At 53.3% G+C, this 25,965-nt stretch overlaps 1 protein-coding gene across 7 annotated transcripts in view; it reads right to left on the reverse strand.

Moving 5' to 3' along the window:
* Window positions 1–7,305: 7,305 nt before the first annotated feature.
* Window positions 7,306–25,965, reverse strand: part of Ahdc1 (AT-hook DNA binding motif containing 1) — a 66,372-nt gene continuing 47,712 nt past the window's right edge. For 5 of the 7 annotated variants that reach the window (XM_041651770.1, XM_041651772.1, XM_041651768.1 and 2 more), the window contains 4 exons: window positions 23,783–23,900; window positions 23,625–23,662; window positions 18,423–23,327; window positions 7,690–8,129 (listed from right to left, as the gene is read on the reverse strand). In XM_041651770.1, the coding sequence (XP_041507704.1) occupies window positions 18,466–23,253 (4,788 nt within the window). In that variant the 5' untranslated portion in view covers window positions 23,254–23,327; window positions 23,625–23,662; window positions 23,783–23,900 and the 3' untranslated portion in view covers window positions 7,690–8,129; window positions 18,423–18,465. Of the gene's footprint in view, window positions 7,557–7,689; window positions 8,130–18,422; window positions 23,328–23,624; window positions 23,663–23,782; window positions 24,005–25,965 lie in introns of those variants that run through there. The other 2 variants (XR_005974342.1, XM_041651771.1) reach the window with 2 other exon arrangements.

The following is a 25,965-nucleotide window of genomic DNA, read 5'->3' on the forward strand; positions in this document are numbered from 1 at the left end:
TGGAGGGCCGAGGGGCTGTTCCTGAGAGATGGAAGACCTACCTAGCTGTGGTGGTAACTAACTACCCCCTAGCCCAAAGTCACGCGTGACTTGGGGAGGAGCTAGAAGCAGGGGAAGGGTGCCACTATGGTTGGCCTTTAATCCGATCGCATGGCAAGACAGACTGCAGGGCCTGAGTGTCCCCTTGTCTTGCCCTGTCCTGCCTTCCCTAAGGGTGGTCGCCTTATTTCCAAGGCTGACCGGAGCTTCCTCCTGTTGCAAAGTTCGCTTGGTGCCTGCGTCCGCCCAGGCAGGTAGCCCCGCAGGGTCAGGCTATCTCGCCCTTGGGCCTGGCTTGACTCAGTGCCGGGAGAGATGAGGCGGTAGTGGCCTGGGACCAAGGGCTCAGGATCCGTGTGGAGCGCGTGGGCTGAAGGCGCGCGCCCGAGTGACGGCGGAAGCTGGAGGGAGGAATGGGAGGAGAGAGCGGCCAGTGGGGGGCAGCTGTGGGGGCAGTGCCCGTGGCCGCCCATTAGTATGCGGCCGCGCTCGGCGCGCCATGGCAACCGCTCCTCCCACCGCAACCTGGGGCGCAGTGCGCACCTCTCCTCCCACAGGTGGCGGCGCGCACGGGCGGGCACGCACGCAGGCACGGGCACGCACGCTAGGGCCTCCTGGCGCCTGGGGGCACGCCGAGGGCGCCAGGTGCGCTAGGGCCCATGCCACCCCCTGTCACCTATGGGCGTGTCCCCAAGTACTCCAAAGTGAGCCCTGGGGGAGGAGTGTGTACCTGAGACTGTTCTGTCTGGGTCCCTCGTGGGTCCCTTGGTGTGCCTCTGTCTCTGATTGCCCTTGAGGGTTGCTTTTCCCTCCTTATTCCTGAGTGTGTGATTCTGAGTGTTGAGTGAACCCGTATGCCTGCATCTTCTTTATCTGTGTGTCTTTGTGTGTGTTTGGGTCCCTGTGCTTATCTGTGGCTCTGGGGTTTTCTCTGTGTCTGGATGAGGTTTTGCCTTGAGGGTTTTTCATGAAGCATGTCTGTGTGAGCCATTGATAGCTTGCATGTGACCCACTGTGTCTGGCATCCTTGTGTGCTCCAGGAAGGGACTGTTTAGTTTTGTACCTGTGCCCGTTCCTGTGAAAGTCCTCAGGAACCATCCTTGGACTTAGGTCATTGTGTGTTCCCGTGAGCACTCAGAATATGTACCCTGGAGTGTGCTTGTGTCCAGGGGCTGCTGGCTCTTGGCCCTCCTGGGCTTCGCTCCCTGCTGCCTGAGTGAGCCCACACCTGCTCTCTGAGTACTGGGCCCCTCCCCCCACCTGGCAAGGACAAGGAAGGACAGAGGCAGACGTGGAGGCAGAGACAGAGACACAGAAGGGGAACACAGAGCCAAGTAGACTGGAGAGGTGGAGACCCAGAGTCACATGATCAGCCTCCTAGCCCAAGACCCAGAAGAGAAACAGATGCCAAGATCCTGACATTACAGAGAGGGACACCCAGAGCCACGCAGAGACCCAGAGCACAAGTCTGGAACTACTGAAACAGAACAGAGATCAAGGACATGGCTCTCCCCAGCCTCCCTCCCTCCCACTCTCCAGTTTTCAGCCCCAGCTATGCCTCCCCCACATACCCAAAGCATAGCTCTCCTGGTTCTGACTGGAACCCAGCCTCCTCACAGGTGCGTGCGTATGCGTGATCTGTAGTGTTCCAGGCTGGAGCCTTTCCTATCATCCCTCCCCACTATCCACATTCTTACAGGGTCCAGATTATACACACCTTCACACACATAGACACCACATAGCTGGTCAGTCAAACCCAGGCACACACTATGAAGCCTGTCTCTATCACGTTTGTTTGCTTTGTGACAGTCTTACTGTGTAGCACTGACTGGCCTGGAGCTTGCTGTAAACAGACCAGGCTGGCCTCGAACTTACAGATCCACCTGCCTCTGCACCACAACATCCTGCTTTCCCATCTGTACAATGGGCAGAACACAGCCACAAGAGCAAATCTCTCGTGTGCAAAGCTCCCTCAGTCAATCCTCATGGGATTCCAAACTCCTGCCATTCATAGGAAGAGACAACACTAAACTTAATGATTCCACCAGACTGTATGTTTAAAGGGGAAAAAAATCCATTTGTCTCACTGACTGTTGTGTGTTGTGTCCTTAAGAGCCTCGGCCAATGTCCGGGAACTCAAGAGTGAAGGATGCTCTGGACCATGTATGTACACACAGGAGAGCACCGCAGACACACATAGGAATACATATTAAGTATGGATGTGTGCACAGGTAGATGCTTGTGCAAATGCTCAGTACAATAGCTATACTAGAGGCTATCAACTCTGGTGCACGCTGAGAATATTGGGGAGCTTAAAAAAAAAAAAAAGAAAACCCATGCTCAGCCAGATGCTACCCCAGGGAAATAGATCCGGTGTCCCTTAGTTCTGAGCATCACCAGCATTTTTTTTTTTTGCATCATTTAAAAACAAAGAAAAAACTAGCTCAACGGTGGCCTTGAACTTGATATTACCTTGCCTCTGACCTCCTCAGCGCTAGTATTACAGATCAGCCCCTATATGGAGGAGCAAGATCAGCATTTTATGTTCTCCAGGTGGCTTCTCTCAAAGGTGGTCAAGAAACACTGATCTGAGTAGGGCTGGAGAACCGTGATACAGTCTTGAGAGGTCTAATTAGAGCAGCCTGGGGGCCTCTTCCGTGCTGGGGATTGAACTCAGGGCCCTGCTTATGCTAGGCAAGCACTCTGCTAATGAGAAAGAGCCAGCGTCTGGGCTCTCACTTTTAAGAGCACAGTGAATTGTCGACTCCTGAGCTACCAGACTGCTCAATTCTGCTGTTACCATTTTCTGCCTGGCTGTGGCAAGTTACTTCTCTATACTTGGAGGGTTTCTTGTGTATCTATGTTCTTGTCAAGGTGTTAGCGGACAGCTTGCAGGCGTTGTCTCTCTTTCCATGTGGATCCTGGGGATATCAAGCTTAGGTTGTCAGCCTTGGCGGCAGAAGCCCTCAACCACTGAGCCATCTCCCTGGCCTGGGTTTCTTTCTTTTCCATGACCATATTGCCCAGGCTGACCTCGAGCTCTGAACTCCCTATGCATCTGAGAATCACGGCCTCAACCTTCTGACTGCTGAGATTTCAGGCAGGTGCCACCCCACCATGTTTATGCGAAGCAATTGTTCTAGGGCTTCACACATGCAAGGGAAGCATTATGCTGATGCATGTCTAACCCTACCATTATTTTCAAAATTATATTTATTGAACCTATGGCCTTGTGCATAGCAAGGGCTCTATGGCTGAGGTATACCCTACCCTGTATTTAGGATGGGGCACACAGTGAAACCTCATGGCACTATATGGAAACCATGTGTATATGTATAAATACTCAGAAAAGCTGGCACACACACTCAATTTTTATCAGCTCATCACTGAGTTATATCTTGGCCTAGAACCTTTTACTATAGAATGGATTAATTTGTAGTTTTTAAAAGTGCCCCTCCCTGCACTGTGGCTCAATCCCTGGTACCATCTCATGCATGTTAAGCATTGTGTCCATGTCCTGTGTTGAACAGTTTTTTTTTTTCTTTTTCAAGACAGGGTATCTCTAGCTTTGGAGCCTGTCCTGGAACTAGCTCTTGTAGACCAGGCTGGCCTCAAACTCAGAGATCTGCCTGCCTCTGCCTCCCGAGTGCTGGGATTAAAGGAGTGTGCCATCACTGCCTTGCTCAGATTTGGTTTTTCATTAAGTCTATACAAAAAAACAAAGGCTTGGTCAGTCTTCAGACTGATCTACTTCTGCCATTTTCCCTATGACCTTGGACTAAGTCACTTCAGGGGCAAGTCACTGAGAACCTGTCTTGTCATCTATAAACGATTCCAGATTACCTTGAAGAATGGACACCCTGGACAAGTGTTAGCAATGGTAGCCAAACCATGCAGACACCATCTTCATTGTTTTATTTGGTGCTGGTTATTGAGCAGTGTTAGTAATGGCAGCCAAGTGCGAACCATGCAGGCACCATCTTTTCTATTTGATTGGTGCTGGTTATTGAACGCAGGCTGCCTATCAGGCACCCTACCACTGAGCTACGTTATATCCCCATCCTTCTCCGTGTATTTGTGTGCCCGCATCTGAGAATCTGTCTCTAGAGGCCAGGCAGCGACTTCAGGTGTCTCTCTTTGGTGCCATCCATCTTGTTTTGGAGACAGGATCCTCTCACTGGTCTGGAACTTACCAAGTAGGCTTGACTGGCAGGTCAGCAGGCCCCGTCTCTGTCTCCCTATGCTGAGATGACAAGCATGTGCCACTGTGCCCAAATTACCCCCACCAACATCTCCCCAGGTGTCTTCTGGAGATGAAACTTTGGTTTCATGCTTAAGTTGTAAGCATTTTAGACTGAGTAATTCTGCTGGTCCCCATCTTTTATTTTTTCTTTTCTAGTTTCTTGAGACAGGGTTTCTCTGTATAACCACCATGGCTGTCCTGGAACTCACTTTGTAGACCAGGCTGGCCTCAAACTCACAGAGATTTGCGTGCCTCTCTGCCTCCTGAGAGCTGCTATCAAAGGCATGTGCCACCATTGCCTGGTCCCAGCCCTTATCTCTTTATTTATACCATGGTGTGTTTGTGAAAGCCAGAGGACAACTCTTAGGAATAGCTCTTCTCCTTTTACCACATGGGTTCCAGGGCTGGAACTCAGGGGGTCAGGCTTGCCACCAGGCATCTCTTTACCACACGGGTTCCAGGGCTGGAACTCAGGGGGTCAGGCTTGCCACCAAGCATCTCTTTACCGGGTAAGTCCTCTTGCCACCTTTTTTATTTTTAAAGTATTGCTAAGTTGCCCATTTGGCTTGAATTCTTTTATAGCCTAGGCCTTGAACCTGAGATCCTCCTGTCTCACCCTCCCAAATAGGAATCATGTAGTTTTGATGCATTCTGGAAGCAGGTGTGGTGCTCTGCCTGTGGTGAAGCCCCAACCTCTGAAAACAGAACAAAGCAGGGTGAGCTCCATCACTCGTCACTTACCTAGGCAGGGTCTCTTGCTGCCCTTTCCTCGGGGATTGTAGGGCCTGAAAGACATTCCATCCCCAGACCTCCAAAACACACCTTGGAAGCCCTTGCTGGGCAGCAGAGCCTACCCAGGCTGGTTAGCACCTCCTTCCCCCAAATACTTCTTTTTCTTGTACTGTTGATCAGTGCTTATGCAAGTTAGGCAAGAACTCTACCACTGGGCTGTACCCTCAGACACCTCTTTCCCTCTCGTCCCCTTTCATCTGTCCTGGAGCACTAGGTTCTCACAAAGCCCCTTCCCAGTGCCCTCCTTTCTCCAAGCCTAGGCGCCTCCTCTCTGCTCTAAGCTCTGATTTCCTTTAGTTACTATACACACAACCTTTCACTGCCCTCCCTCTCCCCGATATCCATCTTGTGAGGAGCTCTCACCCTCTAACTGAACCCTGACTGCCAGAGATGCCCATTCAGCCCAGCCCCCCTCACCTGCCAGCTCCACCTGGCTAGACTCCCCTTTCTGCCCCTCAGCAGTCACAAATACATGCATTTTCTCTCTTCAGGCAGCAAACAGGCTTCTTTGGGGCTGGTCTATCCCAGCAGTCCTGGGGTGACTTTGCTTTTTGGAGTGGGGAATAGAACCTAGGGCCAGGCCTGTATTCCGTCATTGAGCTACTTAAATAACGCAGTTATTGTCTGCGTTTTTCTGATGCTCAATCCATTTCTACCATTTTCCTCTCCACTCCTGCCTGAGTGACCTTGCCAGGTCTTCCACTGGGCTCTCCCGAGCACGTGTCCTGTCTACTGAAGTCAGGCCTTCCCCGGGGCTTCCGCCTCCTGCTATCCTCTCCCACCTCTGGCCTCTGCACATGTCTTTCTTGCTTAGGAAATCACTCAGTTTTCTGTTGCCACCCTAGGCGTGGCTTTTAAAAAGCTTTCTCCTCTGGAAAGCCCCTTCCACGACCTGACCTCTCAGCAGGTCTTACTGCTTCCTGCCCCCACTTCCAGCTCCACAGGGGACTGTCAGCTTGAGAGTGGTGGTGTCTCTCCACAGCAGGCAGGAAGGGTAGGCCAAGGTCTGTATCTCGAGGCTGTGTGGAGGGGGCTGTGCAGCAGATGGCTTTTACACCCAACAGAGGAAGCAGTTTTCAGGGATGGTGACCTGTGAATCCTTCTGCCTCTCCCAGGCAGGTACTGGGAAGGTGGGGGCATGTTTGTCTTTCAGTGAGTTCCCCTGATGACCCCATGGCATGACATCACTGTCACTAAGGAAGAGGGACAGGGAAGTCACACTCAGCAGAGCTTCAATGTCAAGTGGGTCACAGGAAAACATGTTCCTGAAAACCCTAAAGACCAAGCCAAAGTGGACATTGTGGCGTTAAGTAATGGAGAGCCAGGCTGGCCACAGTCAGGGAGTAAGAAGTAATCTGGTTCTTCTGTTAACCAAAGCTGGGAGGAAACATACAGATAGCATTTAGAATTCAGGATGGAAGGAAAGAGGAACATGAAGGGACATTAGAGTGTCTGGTCACAAAAGCAGATAGGTAAGTCATAGTAAATGAGGGGGTAGGGACCAGAGATAGGGGAGACTCAGGACCTGGGGTCGATAGACGACACTTAGCAGGGACTACTTCAGCCATGCAAGGAGGTCATGTACTCTAGTCCCAAAGGTTTGTGGATTTACTATGGAATGCTTCAAAGATTGGTATTGCTGGGTGTGATGGCACATGCCCGTTATCCCAGCATTCCAGGAGGTGAAGGCAGGCTGATCTGAGTTCAAGGCCAGCCTGGTCTGCATAGCAAGTTCCAGGACAACTGGGGCTACATAGAGACACTCTACCTCAATAAAAAAAAAAAAAATTATCATGGAACCACTATAGAACCCCGAGGCCTAAAGGACAGGGACACAGGACAAATGACTAGGCTTAGGGTCCTGGGGTGGGATGGGGAATCTAGAGGAAGAGGATGGAGGCCATGCTTCTCATGGGACTCCTCAGGGGGAGGAAACCAGGATTTGGGAGCCACAGGAGCCCATTGAAGATAGAAACGGGGAATGCTGAACAGTGGTTTGGCAGTTAAGAACACTTACTGCTCTTGAAGACCTGGGTTTGAGTCTCAGCATCCCAAGGCAGATTAACTGCTGGTAACTCTAGTTCCAGGGTATCCTATGCCCTTTTTTGACCTTTAAAGGCACCACACATGCTGTGCACATACATACATACAGCTGAAACACTCACACACATAAATAACATAAATACATCTTTAAAGTTCTAGAGACGGAGGTGCTGAAGAGGTAGGAGGAGGCACAGCGTCTGGGCGGGGCGGGGGGATGCCCAGATAGACAGCAGGCAAGTGGGAGAACTCAGACATAGGGGACACAGGAACACACTTGGTACTTCAACTCTTCTGGAGGACCAATGGCGGGAACAAAGCCCAGCTGTGTCCCTTCAGTCCGTCCACCCTTACATACTCTGTTTTACAAGACACAAGGTGGCTTTTTTTTTTGCTTTTTTTTCATTTCTTTTTAATACAAACTTGGATCTTTGGGTGTGTCCTGCCAACAGAAAACAACAACAACAACAGAAGATAAAACCCAAGAGTGAAAAAGAAAAAAAAAAAGCTCCCAAAAGAGGTTCTCCCTCCCTCCCCCCACCATGCGAATTTGCACACCACGGGACCACAGCAGGTTTACAGAATGCAATATACAATCCACAATTTATAATAAAACAGTATATACAATAAATAGGATATTGTTCATTTTTGTCAAACGACCTGTAGATAAATTTCTCAGTGCACACTTGCAGGGGTTCTGGACACCTCGAAGCCCCGCTCGCAACCTCTTGCACACGCTCTCTCTCTCGCTCTCTCTCTCTCTTTTTTTTTTGTCTTTTTCTAAAACTGTGTTTTGTTTTTAAGTTTTGTACATTTTAAAAAGTATTTACAATTGCTGGTTTTGTGCAGAAAGGGCTCACCTTCGGCTTCTGCGTGGAGGAGATGGGCAGGGAGGGGTGGAGTGGGATATGGGGTTGCAGGGGTGCAAAGGGCAGGTGGGAGGCAGAGGGGCAGGTGCTCCTGCCAGAGGACGATGTGGACGCTGGGAGGGGTCTTGGCATTGGTTTTCTGAAAGCTGCAAAGAAACACAAAAGAAGAGGCAGAAGTCAGCAGCGGACAGACACTGAACTCCAAGACCCGGGGGGCTAAAACCAGGTTTGGCTCAGTTCCCACCGAAAGTTCTGGAGACGCTAACATTGTTCCTTCTCCAGGCAAGCCCCCACGTGACTTCTCCAAGCTCAGTTTCCTAATGTGGAGGTACTTTTCTTCAGTCTCATATAGTCCAGGTTAGACTCACACTCGCTGTGTGCCAAAGCTAGCTTGGGCTCTTGATTCTCTGGCCTTAGCCTCCTGAGAACTGCAATACAGGTTTGGTTTTTCTACATATACACGCTCAAGATCATACCAAGAGTGAAGACAAGCTGGAGAAGCAGGTGGATGTATCGTGTGAATTCCAGGATAGCCTGAGCTACAGAGAACAGAAATCCTACCTTAAAAACTCAAAAACAGGGGGCTGGAGAGATGGCTCAGAGGTTAAGAGCACTGACTGCTCTTCCTGAGGTCCTGAGTTCAATTCCCAGCAACCACAGGGTGGCTCACAACCATCTGTAATGAGATCTGGTGCCCTCTCTGGCAAGTAGGCATATATGCAGACAGAACACTGTATACATAATAAATAAAAATCTTTAAAAAAAAAAAAACTCAAAAACAGACAGAAAGGAAGGAGGGAGGGAAAGAAGGAAGGAGTCCCAGAGCAGGATTTACTAAGAGTCTGGGCTCTGGAGTTAGAGATAGCTGAGCTCACAGCCAGCGCCACCAATTGAAAGTTCTGTGACTGTGGGTAGGAGCTAAAGCCTGTTTACTCATTGAAGCTTTGTTGTTGTGTGTGAGACAGGGCCTCACTACAGAACTCTGGCTGGCCTTGAAGAGATTCACTTGTGTTTGCCCCCCAAGTATGAGATTTAAAGGTACCTGCCAAGGCACCTAGCTTCCTTTACTCATTAGTGTGAAAGGGATACTGGAAGGCCAGACATGGCGGCCCATACCCATAACCCCAACACCTAAGAGACTAACACAGGAAGATCTTGAGTTCAAGGTTAGCCTGAGCTGCAGCAGGATTGGCTCAAACCACCAATCAGGGCTGGGATATATTTCGTTTAGTATAGATATATTTGCCTAGCATGTATGAAGCCCTGGGTTTGATTCCCAACATGGCATAAACCAGGTGCGATTGTAGCCTGTCACCCTAGTACTCATGAGCAGAGCAGGTGACAGGAGATTCTGCTTTAAAAAACAAACAAGCAAAGGAGGGGGCAATGGGACTACCCTCCTAGGTTTGTTGCTGGATCCAGTGTTTAAGACAGAAAGGTTGAACACAGATGTGTAATACATTAAAAAATGAATTCACTTTTATTATTTTCCCGGGGCCAGATGGGCTCTCTATACCTCAGTTTCCAAATGTTGTAATAATAAGCTAGCTTGGTAATGCTTCTAACCTCCATGGTTGGCAAAGAGGAACCAGGGCAGGGCCTGGGCACAGCACCACACAGGTGTGAAACACCGCTTCTATTTCTTTTACTCCACCCCTCTTCCCAACCCCATTCTGCTCCTAGGAGAGGTGATGAGGAAGTCAGCCTGAACGAAGGAATGAAGAAATCACCCAGCACAATGCCATCTGTGTTTGGTGGAAACACTGCCTGCCTTCCCGAGGCTTCGAAACTCCCCAGTCCCCACAACCACTAAGGTACCTCTTTTTGCTAGAGAGTTCTGATCATGTGTGTGGAACTTATTGTCTCTATCCAGACCATCAGTGTGCACCCCCCCCCACCCCCCCAGATCTACAGCTCTGCTGCTGTAAGGGATGAGCCAAAGCAAGGCTGGCTTAGGTCATTCCCAGAACCCTGGGCCATTAGGTTGCCTGCCTCACAGAGGTCAGGGGTAGGGCTGGGGTGCTAAATTGCCCCCTAAGTCTCCTCCTCTGTGTGCCACCTGTCATCTCCCACAGCCGCAGGAGCCAGGCAGACAGAAAGCCCCTTTCCCATGTATCTGTTAGCTTTCCTCTCCAGTAGGGACACATTGGCATTCTGCTCAGCCTCAGCTGCTGTCTGCCGGGCAATCAGCCCCAGGGATGACTTTTGTCCTCTGGTTGGACTTGCCAGGATACCCCAGAGAGCCAGGGACACCAGGTGGGTTCCTGCAGGGAAAGGGAAGCAAGCACCTCATCTTGGTGGTTAGGCCAGCAGCATAAAGGAGAGTGAGTGCTAAGGGCTCGGGACACCAGATCTGGACCACAACAGTCCTGGGGTTACAGGTAAGCCACTGCGCCTGTGAGCTGACAGATGTAGACAATTGGGGTAGTAAGGAAAAGGGAGCAGGGGTGCTGCAGGGATGGATGTCAGCTCTCTACAGTTAGGGTGACAAGCACGACCAATTGCAGAGATGAAGAAAGGACTGATGTGTGCGGTGCCAGGCTCAGCGAGCACTGGAGAAGCCTCATCCCAGAAGCTGGCTCCACTGCAGTTGAAGGACAGTTGCCAAGAGGAAGAATCTTCTGGGGGAACTACTGCAGAGAGAGGGTGGGCTGCTGCAAACTACTTGGCATGCTGACAGTGATGAACCCAGCTTTGCCTGCTCCCCTCAAAGGTCCAGAGCACAAATTCTGCATAAATCCCCTTCACTCCCACCCCCACCAGCCCTTAGCCATTGCCAGTGACCCTCTGCAAGCCAGGTCTCCATGGTGATCTCAGCCCAGCAGGCGGTTCCTGCCAGAACCTTCCCATGGTGCCTGCGGCCAGGCAGCAGGAGGCTTTCTCACCCTCTGCTAAGCTGCCCAGAGCACCTTACCTCTCCTCCCACGGCCCTCCTAGCTTCCGGGACTTAGCCAGCCAGGGGTGCAGGCAGAATCTAGGGGAGGATGGTGGGTGGGGAAGAATCACAGGCTGGGGATGTTCTTGGTGAAGGGAGAATGCTATGCTAGATAGAACACAGACCTAGCGAGGCTCAACTCTCGAAAACTGAACCAAATACTAAGGTGTCAGGCAACCCAGCTCAGGGACTAGGAAGAAGGCAGAGAAGGTAAGCGCTCTGGATCCACCCTAAAAGCCTGCTGGAGTGGAGAGAGAGCAAAGCAGACAGATCCTAACCATACAGTCTCCATGCAGGTAGGTGGTTGTGCCAAGGGAAGTCCTGAGGGGCCCAGGAAGAGGAGGAGCATTCAGTCCAGTCTGGGAAGTAAGGCTATAGCTCTAAATTAACCACTAGGTACAGAGCTCAGCGTGCTGGGATGGTGCAGCTGACAGCACCATGACTGATCTAAGGCCGGTCAGCATGTCAGAGTGTCCCGCTCAGCTCTTTCTCATACACCTCTAGGATGCCTCCTTAGAATGCCTTGTTACCATAGCTACCAGTGCACTTGCCACTCTCTACTTGGCTCTTCTAGAGCACAGACCTGTGTGTGGTACCTCTGAACCCTGAGTTTCAGCATGCACCCGACCCCAGGACGCCAACCACTTTTACTCAGACTTAACCTGAGTGCCTCCATGAGGAACCCCAGAGTCACATTTACTGCGCCCTCCGGCTCTTGCAGGCTTAGCAATTGAGGTGCCAGGGACTTCAGTGGCCTCTGCCTGGGCAGAGATTACACAGACACCAGGCTGCCCAGAGAGAGCCGTCCTCCCTATAAACAGAGCATCCACTGGCCTCCATCTGAGCAGCCTTCTATCATAGCCACTTCCTGCTAGGGTGTGTGCTCAGGCTCGACCTCCACTCCCCTGCTCTCCCCTCTTCCCTCTCTAGGCTTCACTTTTCTTTCTACAAAGTAAAGGGTTTGAACAGGTGACCAGAGAGCTTTAGGTGTCCCCGATGTGCGGAGTCAAAGGACAAATCAACTGCCCGAAGACTGGGCTACTTACTTCTCTGCCATTTTCAGGTTATCAAGCCTATGAGGTACCTCAATGTACAGGCTATTTCTGTGGGGCTTTAACTACACCTGATAGGCAGAAATACCACTAGAGGTTCAGCGAAGGATCATAGGGTTCCCAATTGGAACCAAAGAGGCAAGGGGTGTGGGGCAGCTCGCCTACTTTCCAAAGTATGTGCCTTGACCTTTGGCTCTGGGAGCCCCCTGTGCTGCTGGACACTGAGACCTACAGTAGCTGGTAGCGGGACCAGAAGGGCTTCTTTCCTGTAGATACCCACCGATCTGCTGTGACCACACCTCCCACTCCCCATTCTATTTTGTCCCAAGAAAACAAGTTCTCCTCCCCATATACATACATTTGTACACTTTTACACTTCTGTGTCAAAGTGTGTCTCCACCCTCCGTGTGGGAAATGACCTATGTGAGGACAGACATCATGGCTGATGAAGGCAGAGTAACTCCCAAGAGTCTCTCTCGTCACTCAGTGTTTCTGTGGTTCCCACTGCTTGGAGGCCTCTCTGGAAGTCACCTCGTCTGGAGCTGACAGGTTCACTGACACACCCTTCAATACATTGCTTTTAGGGTTATTTCCTGCAGATTTGGGAACCTTCAGCCCTCCTGTTCTTTTGTGGAGACAGGGTCGCTCTGTGTAGCCACATGCTTCTACCTCCTGAATGCTGGAATTGAAGGCATGCATCAACCACCATGGCTCAGCTGACCTTTCCTCTCTTAGTTCTTCCGGTGAAGATGGATCACTGAGGAGAAGCGTTAACTACTAAACCTAATGTCCTGAGTTTGATCCTAGAACCCACATGGTAAAAGAGGAAGGACTCCTAAAAGTTGTCCCCTGACCTCCACACACTTATACCTGAAATACCCCCCAACCCGAATGGTGAGACACTGGAGTTGGGGAGTCAATGCGAAGACGAGCAGGTAGCCTAAAGGAACGGATGGTATGCTGGGACATTCCCGGAAAAGGCTTGTCAAAGATGCAGAAAGAGCTGGAGATTAATTGTGCCTGGGAAGGATCATGGAACACTTCTTGGAGGAGGTGACGCCTGAGTGAAAGACTGGCAGTGACAGGTGGGAGACCCCAGTGGATAGCAGAGGGCAACCAGGCCAGGGCAAAGCAAAGGGCGCATCCTGCAGAGAACTCTCTGAAAGGGGTGGATGCCAAGACAGAGGCCCGAATGTCTTCTGCACCACGCCAGGCAGTCGGGCTTGTGTTCTGCAGACAGTCGTGCCGGAGAGGAAGGATACAATCAAAAGGTGTGAAGCGGCTTTCAAGAGCAGATGTGCTTTAATCAATTCACCCAATAAATATTTTAGGGGCTCCAGACACCGTGCATCTAAAAATGCTGAACAACAAGCACTTTGGCGGCCACCATGGACAGAATGGACTGGGGTGGGGGTGGGCCAGAGACCCAGCTGGCTGAGTGGGGCTCTAGCTGCTAAGTCTCTCATTTGCTCGGATCATTTCCAGCTCCAGGAAGTCCCCGCTGCCCTCCTTATGTAGCTCAGAAGGGCTGGCATGGAGGATCCTCCCTGCTGCTGGAGGAGATGAGGCACCTCCCCTAGACATTGTACTCAAGTAGAGGTCTGGAACAAGCCCATTAGGCCTGTGAGTTAGTGCTATCTGGAGCATGGGATACTGGCCAGGGCAGAGTGGGCTGCTACTTCGTGCGACTGGACAGACTTCATCTACTTCCCCAACCCCCAGCAGCACAGGCACCATGGCACCAAAGAGGACAGTGGCAAGGCAGACAGTGCTATCCAGGGAAATGAAAACACACTCTAAAGTTACAAGGAAGGTTTCTCAGATGCTTTGTGTTTGGGGAGAAGCTCTAGCCTATTCGGGTGATTTTCCAAAGTCCTTTGGAGTAGTGCTTCCTCCATCCCAGCGCCCCTACCTCTCCCCAGGACTTGGTCCAGTGGCTAACATAAAGAACACTGGAACTACCCTGTCCCTCACTCCCCAGGACTGGGGATGGAATCAAGGGTCTTGTGCACAGTAGGCAAGCACCCTTCATACTCAGCTACTACGTCTCCAGCCCCAGAGAAATTTCAAGGCTTCCAAATGCTCCAGGCCCACAGCAGAATACAAGACCCTTAGAGGACAGCAGACAAACAGATGCAGGAGGGTTATCTTTGGTCAAGCAAAGGTCATGAACAGGGGTTGGAGATGTGTGACTCACGCAGATTGCACTGAGGACCCAGAATTCAGACTGTGGGAAGGCATTCATCCACCCATCTACCAGCCAACTAAGTGCTTTCCTGTGGGCCAGGACAGGGATAAGAGCTTTACATGTCAATCCCTTAATTCTTACAGATAGAGATGATGTGACTCACTAGGTTACGTGAGTCACCACATCACCTAGCTGGTGAGGGGCCTGTGTGACCACAGACGTGCACTCCTAGCCACTGCCTGCCTGCCAGTTTGGAGCTCTGCTTTTTACCAGGGATGTGAGGTGCAGGGAGAGGAGGAGCAGCAGAAGGTATGTTCATAGAGAGATGGTATTTCCAAGGAGCGGGGGCTCTGAACAAGAAGGCCTGGCCTAAATATGGCTACAGGGAACGCAAGCAGAACTGGAGGATGACCTCAGAAAGGCGAGAAAACCTGGAGCTCAGAGGAAGCAGGGCAGGACCGGCTGAGCCCTGACATGAGGCCTCTTGCTCAGAGCCAGAGGCAAGATCAAGTGACCTCTTAAGGATTCAAGACTCAGAGAGACAAAGCCCAGAGCAGTCGGGCCTGGCCCAGGCCTGGGCATGCCTGCTGACCCTGGCTGGATGGTGGCGTTGGAAACTGCCTCCAGTTCCCGTCAGGCCCCAGCTGGTGTAACCTGGGAGGACCTGTGACATTTCTCTTGGCCTCAGTTTTAGAGCCAAGAGCTAACAGGGAGGGGGAAGGATTAGAGATTCCTGAATATCTGTGGGTACTTCCCACCTTCTCACCTCTGTTCTTAGGGTCTGGTGTGGTTGATCTTTGGTTCAAGGGTCCCAACATGGAGCCAGTTTGTCTGGCTCTGCTCTTCATTAGAAAGGATGTCTATATGAGCCCAAGGCCCCCCTCCTTTGGCCCACCCCTAACTACCTATCAGCTACAGCACTCAAGAGAGCCAGGACACACATTCCCCACTGTCTCATCTGACCTTTCACCTCCCGGCTCTCACTGGGATGAAACCTGCTTTTGCCCCGAGTCCCCACTGCCTGCAGCGCCCCTCCCTGGCTCCACATCTTGTGGCTTCTTCAAGCTAAGTGCAGCTTCCTAGCACAAATCCACAAAATTCATTTAAAATGCTAGTCCTTCTGGATACAGTGGTACATGCTTGTAATTCCAGCACTCAGCGGGCTGAGGCAGGAGGAAGCAAGTTCCAGGTCAGCCCCACCTAGAGTGAGTTAGTTCCAGGTTAGCCAGCGCTACAATACAGCAAGGCCTTGTCTCACAAAAACCCTTGACCCCCCAAAGAACCATAGGTTCACCTAATGTGACCCATCATTTTGTAGCCGGAGATGTGGGTGAAAAGTAGCCACATGGCAAACTTTGAAAGTCACAGGTGGATCCATGTTTGACAAACTACAGATTCCTGGGCAGATCTCAGTTGTGCCTGTTCCCTTACCTCTAGTGAAAGCCAAGAACATACTCCCTGCCCAAGATGCTGTGTCACACAAAGGGACAGAACATATCTGAACAGAGGAATGACCTCTGAGCACAGCATCCGGTGCTTGGTGTGCACTCTTGGCTTCTCCCTGCCTCTGGGCACCTGCCATTTCCTACCCAGAGTTTCCAGGCTCTCTGTGTGCTTGTTTGAACTTCCTGGGATAGATGCTGATCTCTAGACAGGAGCCATGTCTGCTTTGTCTCCTCAGTGCTTGTCCCAGGGTTAGCGCGAAAAGGCTCAAGACGAGCAGCTGAACTGAATTACCGCTTCCCCAGTGCCCGGGATTAAAGCTGCTCACTACCTGTTGGTGAGTGAGCCTGTCACTGTCTTCTCTGCTTAGGCCTTCTGTGGACAATGTGGCTCCCTCCTTCTATTCTAATTCCACTTCCTTGCCACTCTCCTCTGCATCCTCTAACCTCTCTCACTATCACCATGGCTTTAACTAGTCGTGGGGACGAGAGGCTTGCTCTACACGGAGGCGCTTGCAGGCTATCCTAACCAGGGAAGGGAAACTAGCCCAGACGGCCTTAGCCCAAGCCACCATCACGACTGGTTGGTCTGGTCTCCTTCCTTTCAATACTTGCCTGATCTCACTGGGACTGTCTTCGGTGGCTCCCTGTACGTCTTGGAATGATTCAAATTCCTTGCAGTGTCTTACAGGATCTGGCTCTGCCTGCCTGGCCTTTGCTTAGCTTTACTGCCTGCTCATCAGCAAGATCTTCAGAGCCAAATCCCTCCCCTCAAGACTGTGCGCACCGCTTACTGCTCCCTTTGTCCAGAGTGCTCTTCCCCATCTACCAGTGAGCCCCTTCATCAGCTGGCAGCAGCTGTAAGGTCTTGTCTGGGTACCCTGTTGCAGGCTCTCACACCCCCCTCCCCGTGGCTCTGACCACCAAGTGCTCCGTGCCATTCTGTGTTTGGCGTCTTTCCCTCTGAACTGGAGGCCCTCTGAGGTTCAAGCGCCTGTCTGTGGTGTTTCCAATGCCGGATACACGGGGAGGGCTGCACAGATGTCTCTGGAACTGCATGTGTCCCTGTGAGGACAGTGTTGCTAACTCCCAGTGCTGGGTGGGGAACAGGCTAGAATGTGGGGCTGGATGGCATCCCAGCTCCTCCTGCATTCAGACCTCACTGGGTGGTTCCATTATGCACTGAGCTGTGACCTGCCCAAACACCCAGCCCCCACACGTTCATTTTCCATCCCAGAGCCTGGGAGGAACGGTTTTGGGATTATTTCACATTTCTGGATTATCCATGAGACATCTCCCCTCCGGTGAGAAGGATCAAGAGTTTGACATTTTAAACCCTAAGCAGCTTCTCTCTGGCCGGCTTCAGATCTGCAGCCCTGCTGCTTGCAGCGAGATGCATGGAGAATGGAAGGCCGTTTTAATCTTAGCCTGCCTTCATTAGGGAGGAAAAAACACTGCCAAAAAAAAAAAAAAAAAAAAAAAAAGCCATTGTCTCCATTATGGAGACCATACAGACCTGTGAGAGCCCAAGAGACTACTGAAGTCCATTTTCTCAAACAGAGGGGGAAACAGGCCAGGAAAAGGCAAAAGTTCAGATATGTGGCAAGCTGGTGGCCGACCGAGGACTGGTGTTCCCAGGGGCCGCCTGGCTTTCACAATGGCTCTTTGCCACCCTTAGGCACCAGGGCAGCTGGGGTCTAGCAAAGTGGGGGGAGGGGAAGTCCTAAGTTTCCACTGACTCTACTTCAGGACCCCGAGTCACCCTGGCCTCGCATGGCCTCTCCAGAGCAGGGACAGGCTAGTCCATCAGGAAGCAAAACACCCAGGAGGCTTTGGGGCAGCAAGAGTGATGAGGCTTCAGTCAAGACCTCAGCTACTCCACCGCCAATGGCCACATCTGGCCCATTCTGTGACAGATATCTTGTCCCAAAGTGGGTCTAGTTGTGGCTATATTCTGAAATAAACTGTTCTTCAAGATGATAATTCTTCTAACTCCACTGTTTTCTCCAGTTATATGGGAACATTTCTGCCTTTTATTTTCCTGAAAACACTAAAACAGACTTCAACCGTGAAGGCATAGAACCTGACAGAAATAATGGCAAAGTGACTCCGAATATTTGATTGAACTCTGGAGAAGCATTTGAGGGAAGGGAGCAGTTTCCCGGTGGACAGACCCACTGGTTGCAGTTTCCTGGGGCAGAGAAGGCTCTGTTCTTCACACCTCCATCCTTCCCCCATAGGGCCTGATCACACGGAACCAACATCGAGCCCAAGATGTTACAACTTGAATCCTGGCTCTCAGGGGCACGGCAGGTGGCTATCTGGGAGTGCATGTAAGTGAGTCCTTGTCTAAATGTTTTTAAGAAGTCTTTGAGAAGAGGACAGGAGAGAGAGAATCCTCTGGGTCATCTGGTAAAGTCCCCGTGGAGCACGTGCCAAGGCAAACCAGCTCCACCACAGGAGCCTAGAGAACCCAAGCCGATGACTGGCCCACTTTTTTCTTCTGAGGGGGAGGCCAATGTCCTCCTTCATAAGATAAGTGGTACTTCTTACCCAGGCAAGAATGAGGGGGAAATGAACGCTTGGTCTTAAGCAATTTAAGGTTCTACCACAGCAGTGATCGGGACTTCTGAATATTCTGTTGGGTCTCCCACACAAGCTCCTCAGACTACACAACTTCTCATTTTGAGTCCTTCCTTCCTGCTGGTGAGTCCCACCACGCCATCCTCCCTCACAAACAGCTCTCCCCATAACCAAGCACCCTCACCTTCCCGCCCTACCCCTCAGGTTTCTGCCCTCAGTACCCACATCCCCAGACTCACCCAGGAACAAAACCTCGTGGTCCAGTCGGCACTTCAGTTGGTACTACAGGGAGGTGACGGTGAATGTGTCCTCAGGGTGAGGTTCCGCCATGGGCCCCAGGAAGCCACTCTTAGGGCCCCCACCCAGGCCAGGATGTGCCTGTGGCATAAAGCCTGGATACCTGTAGGCAGTGTCCTGCAGGGGCAGCAGCGAGTCCCTCGGCACAGGGGACAGGGTTAAGTCACTAAGGAGTGGGCAGCCATAGCCAGCAGTGGCTGCAGCGGGACCGCGGGGTGGACCTGGTGGCCGGGCCATCTCCAGTGGCTCCTTGTCGGCCTTGGGCGTGGCTGGTGGGCTAGCCAGGTGGGGGGCACTGAGACATACAGCCTCCGTCCTGCCCAGGAAGTCAGCTAGCAGCCCTGAACCCACCTTGCCTTCATAGGGTGGGCTACGGGCAGCTGAACCTGGTGGGTACCAATAGGCTGTACCCTTGCAACTAGGGGAATCATAATGAGGCTGGCCCAGCGGCAGGTCCCGGCAGCTCAGGTGGGCCTGGGCTGCATGGCTCAGGCTAGCTCCCTGAAGACCATGCTTAAGGGGCTCACAGGCAGTCAGTTTTGTAGGTGGTGGCCGCAGCTCTTCCTTAAAGCCGAGCGTGGGCGAACAGGTGGGTGAGTATGCCTTCTGCAGGCCAGCATCAAACACTGTGGGTGGGTGCGCCAGCGGTGGGAAATGCTTGCCATCAAGCTCGGGGGCACCGAGGCTGGGAGAGTCACAGTGGAAGCCTTGGCCGAAAGTGCCATCTGAAGGTGTAGACGGATTCATGGAGTAAGGTCCCATGAAGTCACAGGGATCTCGCTCTCCCACCCCAAAGGCTCTTGACTGGGAGGGCAGCGGTGACATGCTGCTGTCCCCGCTATAGTAGTCCAAGCCAAGGTCTGGGCTGTCCTGGAACAGTGGGTTAACTGGCTGTGGCTTGGGGATGAACTTAGCTTTAGCCGCTGTACCACCTCGCTCCTTCTTGGCAGAACAGGCCCCGCTACCCCGGCCACCCCGCGGCTGCCGGGGCCCGGTGCTCCGTTTGGATGGGTAGCCAGAGGCAGTGGCTGACGCAGATGTTGAGAAGCCCAGATGTGAGGCCTCAAACAGGTCCACCTTCTTCCGCCGCCCGCGGCCAGGCTTGGAGCTGCTCTGGAAGAGGACGCTCTGGTTCCAGTTGTAGCCGGGAGCAGACGATGCTTCATTCCAGTCCATCATGAGCTTCTCCAGGCTAGACAAGCTGGACTGACCCTCACTGCTTGAGGCCTCACTGTTGGCACGCCGAAAACCACCACCACCGACGGGTTGATTGAACTGGGTGCTGTCGGAGGACGACTCGGAGAAGGTCTCGGACACGGCAGTTTGCTGCTTCACCTTCTGCGGCGTGTAGTTCGAGATGTCCAAGATCACGTTGGGCTCACTGACGTGGCAGTCAAAGTTGGGATTGTAGAGCTGACTAAAGGCCTCTGAGGCCCAGTCCAGGCCGCCATACCCCTGCCGGAAAGGCCACTGAGAAGCCCCCACAAACTGCCGACAGTTCTCAGGTGAGGGCTGAAAGGAAGAGGAGGAGGAGGAGGCGGCGGAGGCTGCAGAAGCTGTGGTGCCCTTGGGCACCATGTAGCCACCGGGCGAGACGGTGCTGGCTCGACTGTCGCAGCGCAGAGGTGTGGGAGCTGACCCAGAGAAGGGCCCCCCCTCAGAGCTGTTGAAGAAGGATGCCTTGCTGGGTGGCAGGCAGGGACCCCCAGTAGGTGGTGGGGCATAGCCAGCACTGTGGGCGCTGCTGGGTGAGGCGGGAAGGCTGTTGCCACTGCCATAGGCAAAGCTGCAGTCCTTGCTGTTAGCACAGTCCTGGCCTGAAAAGGGCTTTGCTGGGGCAAACACACTTTGTCCTGCCCCATAGCCACCATACTGAGGCGGGTAGGTGTTGGCAGGCGGGTGGGTGGTAGGTGAGCGGGCCACGGCTGAAGGAGGGGGAGCCAGCTTTGGGAAGGTCTCAGCTGCCCGGCAGTCTGAAGTGGCTGGGGTTATCCCGTAGCTTGTTGCCCGTCCTGGTGGGAAAGTCTGACGGGAGGGCAGAACAGGCTGGAAGGAGGGGTCTGCCCCAGCTCCACTGCTGCCCACCGCCACTGGGCTAGCCTTGGCTCCCCGGCTTGGGAAGGTGGCAAGACCCCGCTGTGCAGGCAGCCCGCTGGAGGGAGGCCCTGCATAGGTGCCTGATGCCTTCCTGGACTCTGGGCGAGAGGCTGAGAGGGCGAAGTCCAAGAGGTCAGAGGAGTCATCCGAGTCAAGCAGGGAGCGAAAATAGCCAGTGAAGAGGTTCTGGCGCTCCTGGCTGAGCTCCGTCTGGCCTGAGGGTGCACCCGCATAGTAGCTGCCCCGGCCTGAAGCTCCACTCTCCAGTCCAGTGGAGGCAAAAGCCCGGGCCTCAGTCCCTTGGAACCCACAGTTTCGGCCAGCTTGCCCTCCTGGGTGCCCATGGTGAGGGGCCCAGCCACCACCCTTGTCCCCAGGCCACTCAGCACCTGCCTCCCCAAAGCCTGGGCCACTGGGCACCTGCTCTGGGAACAGAGTCCCGTTCTTTCGGGACCGTCTCTTGCGCTTGGCTTTCCCAGTCACAGCATCTACCTCCCCTCGGCCCCTTTTGCGTGGATGCCCCAACTCGGTGAGGCCAGGACCCACAACCCCAGTAGCTGCCACTGCTACCACCTTCTTTTTCTTGCCAATGCCCTCAAAGAAGTCACTAAAGGAACAGCGGGCTGCCTTGGCTGCATGGCCTCCACCCCTGCCTCCAAAGCCCCCCGTTTTGCCCCCTCGCCTCCGGAAGCCCTGCACACGATGCAGGAAGTGGGAGATGCTCTGGGTGTCTGGGGCCTGGTGCACTGACTCAGGCTCACTGGGTGTCCAGCAGCGGGGAGGTGAGCACCTCCCAGCACACTGGCTCTGGCGGTTCAAGAAGGCCAGCTTGGCAAGGACATCAGAATACTCAGCCTTACTGTCATTGGCGTCTGCTGCATACGATGGCTGTGGAGATGCCAGTTTTTGTTTTCGCCGCCTTCGTTTCTTTACCTCTGGCATGGCCAGAGTGGCCGCTGCCACAGTAGCAGCCTCGGCAGCTATCACAGCAGGCTCTTTGGGCTTGCCAGGACCCAGCAGCAGGTTCTTAGGAGGGCGGCCACGCTTACGCTTGAGAATAATAGGCATCTCACCTGGAGGGAAGACCACCACCACATTCCGGCCATTGTTTTTCATCTTCAGCAATGGGGTGGGCTCTGTCGACACCCGCAAGCCCAGCTCCTTGCCTTCCACACTCAGACTGCTGCTCAAGGATGAAACTTTGTACGTGGTCTTATTTCTCCGCCCTAGAGATACAGGGATCTTGGCCATCTTCACCACCATGCGCCGTACACCCCTGCACTTGCCTTTGCGGGTGGGGACCACTGGGGTCTGAGAAGACTCTGGCTCCAGCTCAGGAACTGGGCCTGGGCCTGTCAGAGTAGGAGGTGGTGGAGGTGGTGGTAGCGGTGGGGGTTCAGCCAGGGCAGCTGCCAGCCCTGTAGGCATGGGCAGGGGAAGCAGGCGACCTTCAGGTCCCGAGTCTGCCTTCCGCCCCCTTCCGGCTTTCCGCCGGCGACACAGGATCTTTGGCCTATCAGTGCGCCTCAAGGCGTACTTGGGGTGGCCCTCAGGACCAGGGGGACCATGAGGTGAGCACAAGTCCAGGTGTAAGGGCTCAGTCAGCTGGCAGTGCCCTAGGGACTGCTGGGGCTCTAGACGTCGACCAGGAACATCCAGCAATTTAGGCAGGGGGTCAAGGGCCTGGGGGTCAAGAAGCTGGGACTCCAAGGAGTCAGGTAGGGTATCTAGAGCCTGCAGAGTCAGGCTCGGCAGCCCTAGAGGATCAGCAAGAGGCTGCAGGGGTGGCAGCTCCAAACCTTCCCCTAGAGGCTCTAGTGCCTGTGGGTCTAGGAAACGGGGTTGGGGGTCCAGGAGCTGTGGTTCAGGCTGCGGTGATGGAGGTTCAAGGGCCTGAGCCTCCAGGAGCTGGGCCTCAGGACATGTAAGGGAGGCCAGCTCGCTGAGGATGTCAGCATCTGCTAGCTCAGAGTAGTCAGGCCCATCGGGCTCAGGCTCTGGGGGCAGACCAGTGGCTGCGGCTGTGGCTCCAGGACCATGGCCTTGGCCAGGCTGGGGGCTATCTCTGGCCTCGGGCTCAGGCTCATAGAGGGGGTGGCTGGGCCGCTCTGACTTGGCATGAGGGGTGACGCGCTCCTCGGGGCTACGGATGCTGTTGGCCAGGCTGGGTGAAGAGAAGAAGCTGTACTGCAGGTCACCGGGTGGTGGAGCAGGTGGGCGGCTCAGTCTTAGCCCACCACAGTCCAGATGCACACCGCTGTGCTGCAGGTCTTGCGACAGCCTTGTCAGGTCCTTCATGATGTCAATCAGCTGCACCACTGGACGCAGGTTCACACGGCCGTTGTCCCAGTGGCGGAGAGAGTTGCTGTCTGGGGCCGGTGTGGGACAGTGGGCCTGGGAGACAGGCCGGGCTGCCCGAGGGGGTAGCACGTCGTCTCCCTTGGCAAGGACTGGTGGACGCCGGGTGCTGGGGTCCCGGCGTGGGGGTGGGCGTGGGTTCTCAGAGAAGGTGTGGGTGGAAAAGGCTTTGTCAGGTGGGCTGGCAGGGGGCCGGGTGGGCAGCAAGGGCCGGGGGGTTGGGGGACCACCGGGGTAGTACTTGGGCTCTCGGAGGTAGTCAGGAGAGCTGCAGACGGCACTGGAAGTCACCACCAGGCCCTGGGGCTTCACACGCATCCTGACCTTGTCCTCCGAGGGCCACCAGGCGGGGCCGGGGCTGACATGAGGGTGCGAGAAGCCGGGACCAGAACCTGCCAGGGAAAGAGAGGCAGGAAGTCCTTCACTGAGCCGGCTTCAGTTTCCCACACCCTATCAAGACCCTGGACCCTTTCTCTAGGGTTCCATTGATTGCTCCACTATGTTCCAGCCCCTGACCTAAGTCCAGATGGCTGGCAGGTCTTCAATCAAGTATACACAGCGAACTCCTTTTGACAGCATCCCCGTCTTGGAGAAGGAGGCCTAGCAGGACAAGGTGACCACTCCACATAGAACCGACCAACTCTCAGAGTATCTTTCCCTCTCATCCCCATCCCCTAAGGTGCACTCACCCTCGGCTCTGCCGCCTGGGCTGTCACACTGGATATCTCTGTGGGCAACAAGACACGTAACAGATCTGAATTCTCCACATGAATTAGGGTCCACACCCAAACCCTGCTACTAGCGCACAGTCCCACCCCAGCTCCCTCAGTGCCCCCTCGTGACTGACCTGGTAAACAGAGGGTCCCCGTGCTTGGGGACTCTGCCAGTCGCTGGCTGTCGGCTGGGGGTGTTGTGGAGCCACTTCGGCCTGAGTCCAGGCCTTGGGACGGGGACGTGGACAGCGCCTGGAAAGGACCACGGCAGCTCAGGTTTAGTGAGCACCTACTGCGCGCCAGGCACTGGGCTGTCAGCTGTCCAGGCATTGCTTCATTAATTCTTCATACCAATCCTGCGAGGTAGGGGCTGTTAATAACCCCATTTTGCAGATGAAGAAATGGAGGCTCAGACATGAAGTATTATTCATTCGCTCATTCATTCATTCATTCATTCATTCATAGGTTCATTACTTATCGAATGTCTACTCTGCACAAGGCCTAGGTAGTCAGATATTAAAATAATCACTGGACCAAGAGCTACAGAGAAAGTGAAGAGAGCACCTGGAGTCAAGGGTCCAGCAGCCACCAGGAAGCTGACAATAAAAGCCTGTACTTTAGGGACACTTTTTCTACTGCTAACCCTAGGCTAAGTACTTTAGTGGGTCATCTCATCTAACCTCCCTACCATACAGAAATCAATTATTATCCTGCCCACTTTTAAAGACACCATCTAGAAGAGGTTTGTCTCCTGATGCATGAAGCTCCCCAAGTCTGCAACAGCTCATGTTTATTATACCAAGAAAATCATGTTTTGCCTGTACTGATGTATATATAGCATGTACATGCCCTGGTACCTAGAGGAGAGAAGAGGGCATCAAATCTCCTGGAACTAGAGTTCTACAGGAGGCTGTGAGCTACCATGTGGTGCTGGAGACTGAACCAGGAGCAAGAGTAGCCAATGCTCTAAACAGCTATCTCTTCAGCTATTATTTTATTACATTTTAATTGTGTGCATGTGTGTACATGTACGTGCTTGTGTATGTATGGAGGTCAAAGAACAACTAGCAGAAGCCAGCTTTCTCCTTGTGGGTCCCATGGACCACACTCAGGTTGTCAGGTCAGAGGACGAGCACTCTCAGCCACTGGTCATCTCATCAGCCCCGCTTTTCAGGACAGGGCAGTAGATGGGGTCTTACAGATATACACCACTGCGTCTGGCTCTCATGAAGTTTCTTCTTATTCTTTTCTAGACCCAACAGAGACGTTGAGGGGAAAAGAGTGACAAGAATGTAGAAAGGACCCAGACGGTGGCGGCGCACACCTTTAACCCCAGCACTCGGGAGGCGGAGGCAAGCAGATCTCTGAGTTCAAGGCCTGGTCTACAGAGTGAGTTCCAGGTGCCCAGGGCTGTACAGAGAAATTCTGCAGAGCTTCAGAGAATCTCTGAAGTCCTTCTTTCCTTCAGTCCGGCCCTCTGTCCTCTTGGGGCCCTGTCTATTTCCCCGCCATAGTACTCATCACAACAGCAATCAATGACTTGTGTGACTGGCTATTTACTGTGTTCCTTCAGACTGCGGGCTCTTCAGGGGCAAGGATCACACATGCCTTGTTTATTGCTGTATCCTCTGACCCCAGAGCCTGAGCTATGGATGCTACATAAATATTTACGGAGTGATTCTGAGCTGGTCAGGGCAGAGCTGGGACTTAGATCTAGGCCTGTTTGATTCCCAATGGAGCCTGAAGACGCAGAGCTGAGCCCGAGCCAGGACCTCAGTGAACAGCTTGAGCCCCAATTCCTGAAGGGTCTGAGAAAGTAGCCCCCATCATGTCTCTTGTTTGGTCCTGACCTAGCCCCGCTGGATCATCAGCTTATGCTCTATGGACAGGTGCCATATTGCCTAGTGCCGGCCCGTAGGGAGAATGCAAGGCTGACTCAGGGAGAGGACACGGTGGGAAAGGACACTCTTGTGGGCCCCTGTGGTAGGCAGCGATATGCAATCCACTCAGAGTTTTAAGCATCAACAGGGCAAGGCTCTCTTGTCTATTCCACTCACTGCATCTCTCGACATCTGGAAAGGAATGTAGCCCACAGGAGTTGCAGGCAGAAAGAACTTTGCAATTCACACACATGACCCACCGAGTCTTCACAGCAACCCAGGAAGCATGCATGGCTTACTATCCTGGAGCTACAGAACAAACGGACCCAGAGCCCTTGTGAAACTCGCCTGAAGCCACACAGCTGTTCAGAGGCAGAGTTCCTAAATCTCTTAAGGCCAAAGCCTCTTTCCCACTCTCAGCTCCTGCAACAACCCTT

Source organism: Microtus oregoni, unplaced genomic scaffold (genome assembly GCF_018167655.1).
Source record: "Microtus oregoni isolate MIOR12 unplaced genomic scaffold, Mior012 000005F_ref0000423, whole genome shotgun sequence".
Taxonomy (NCBI): Eukaryota; Metazoa; Chordata; class Mammalia; order Rodentia; family Cricetidae; genus Microtus; species Microtus oregoni.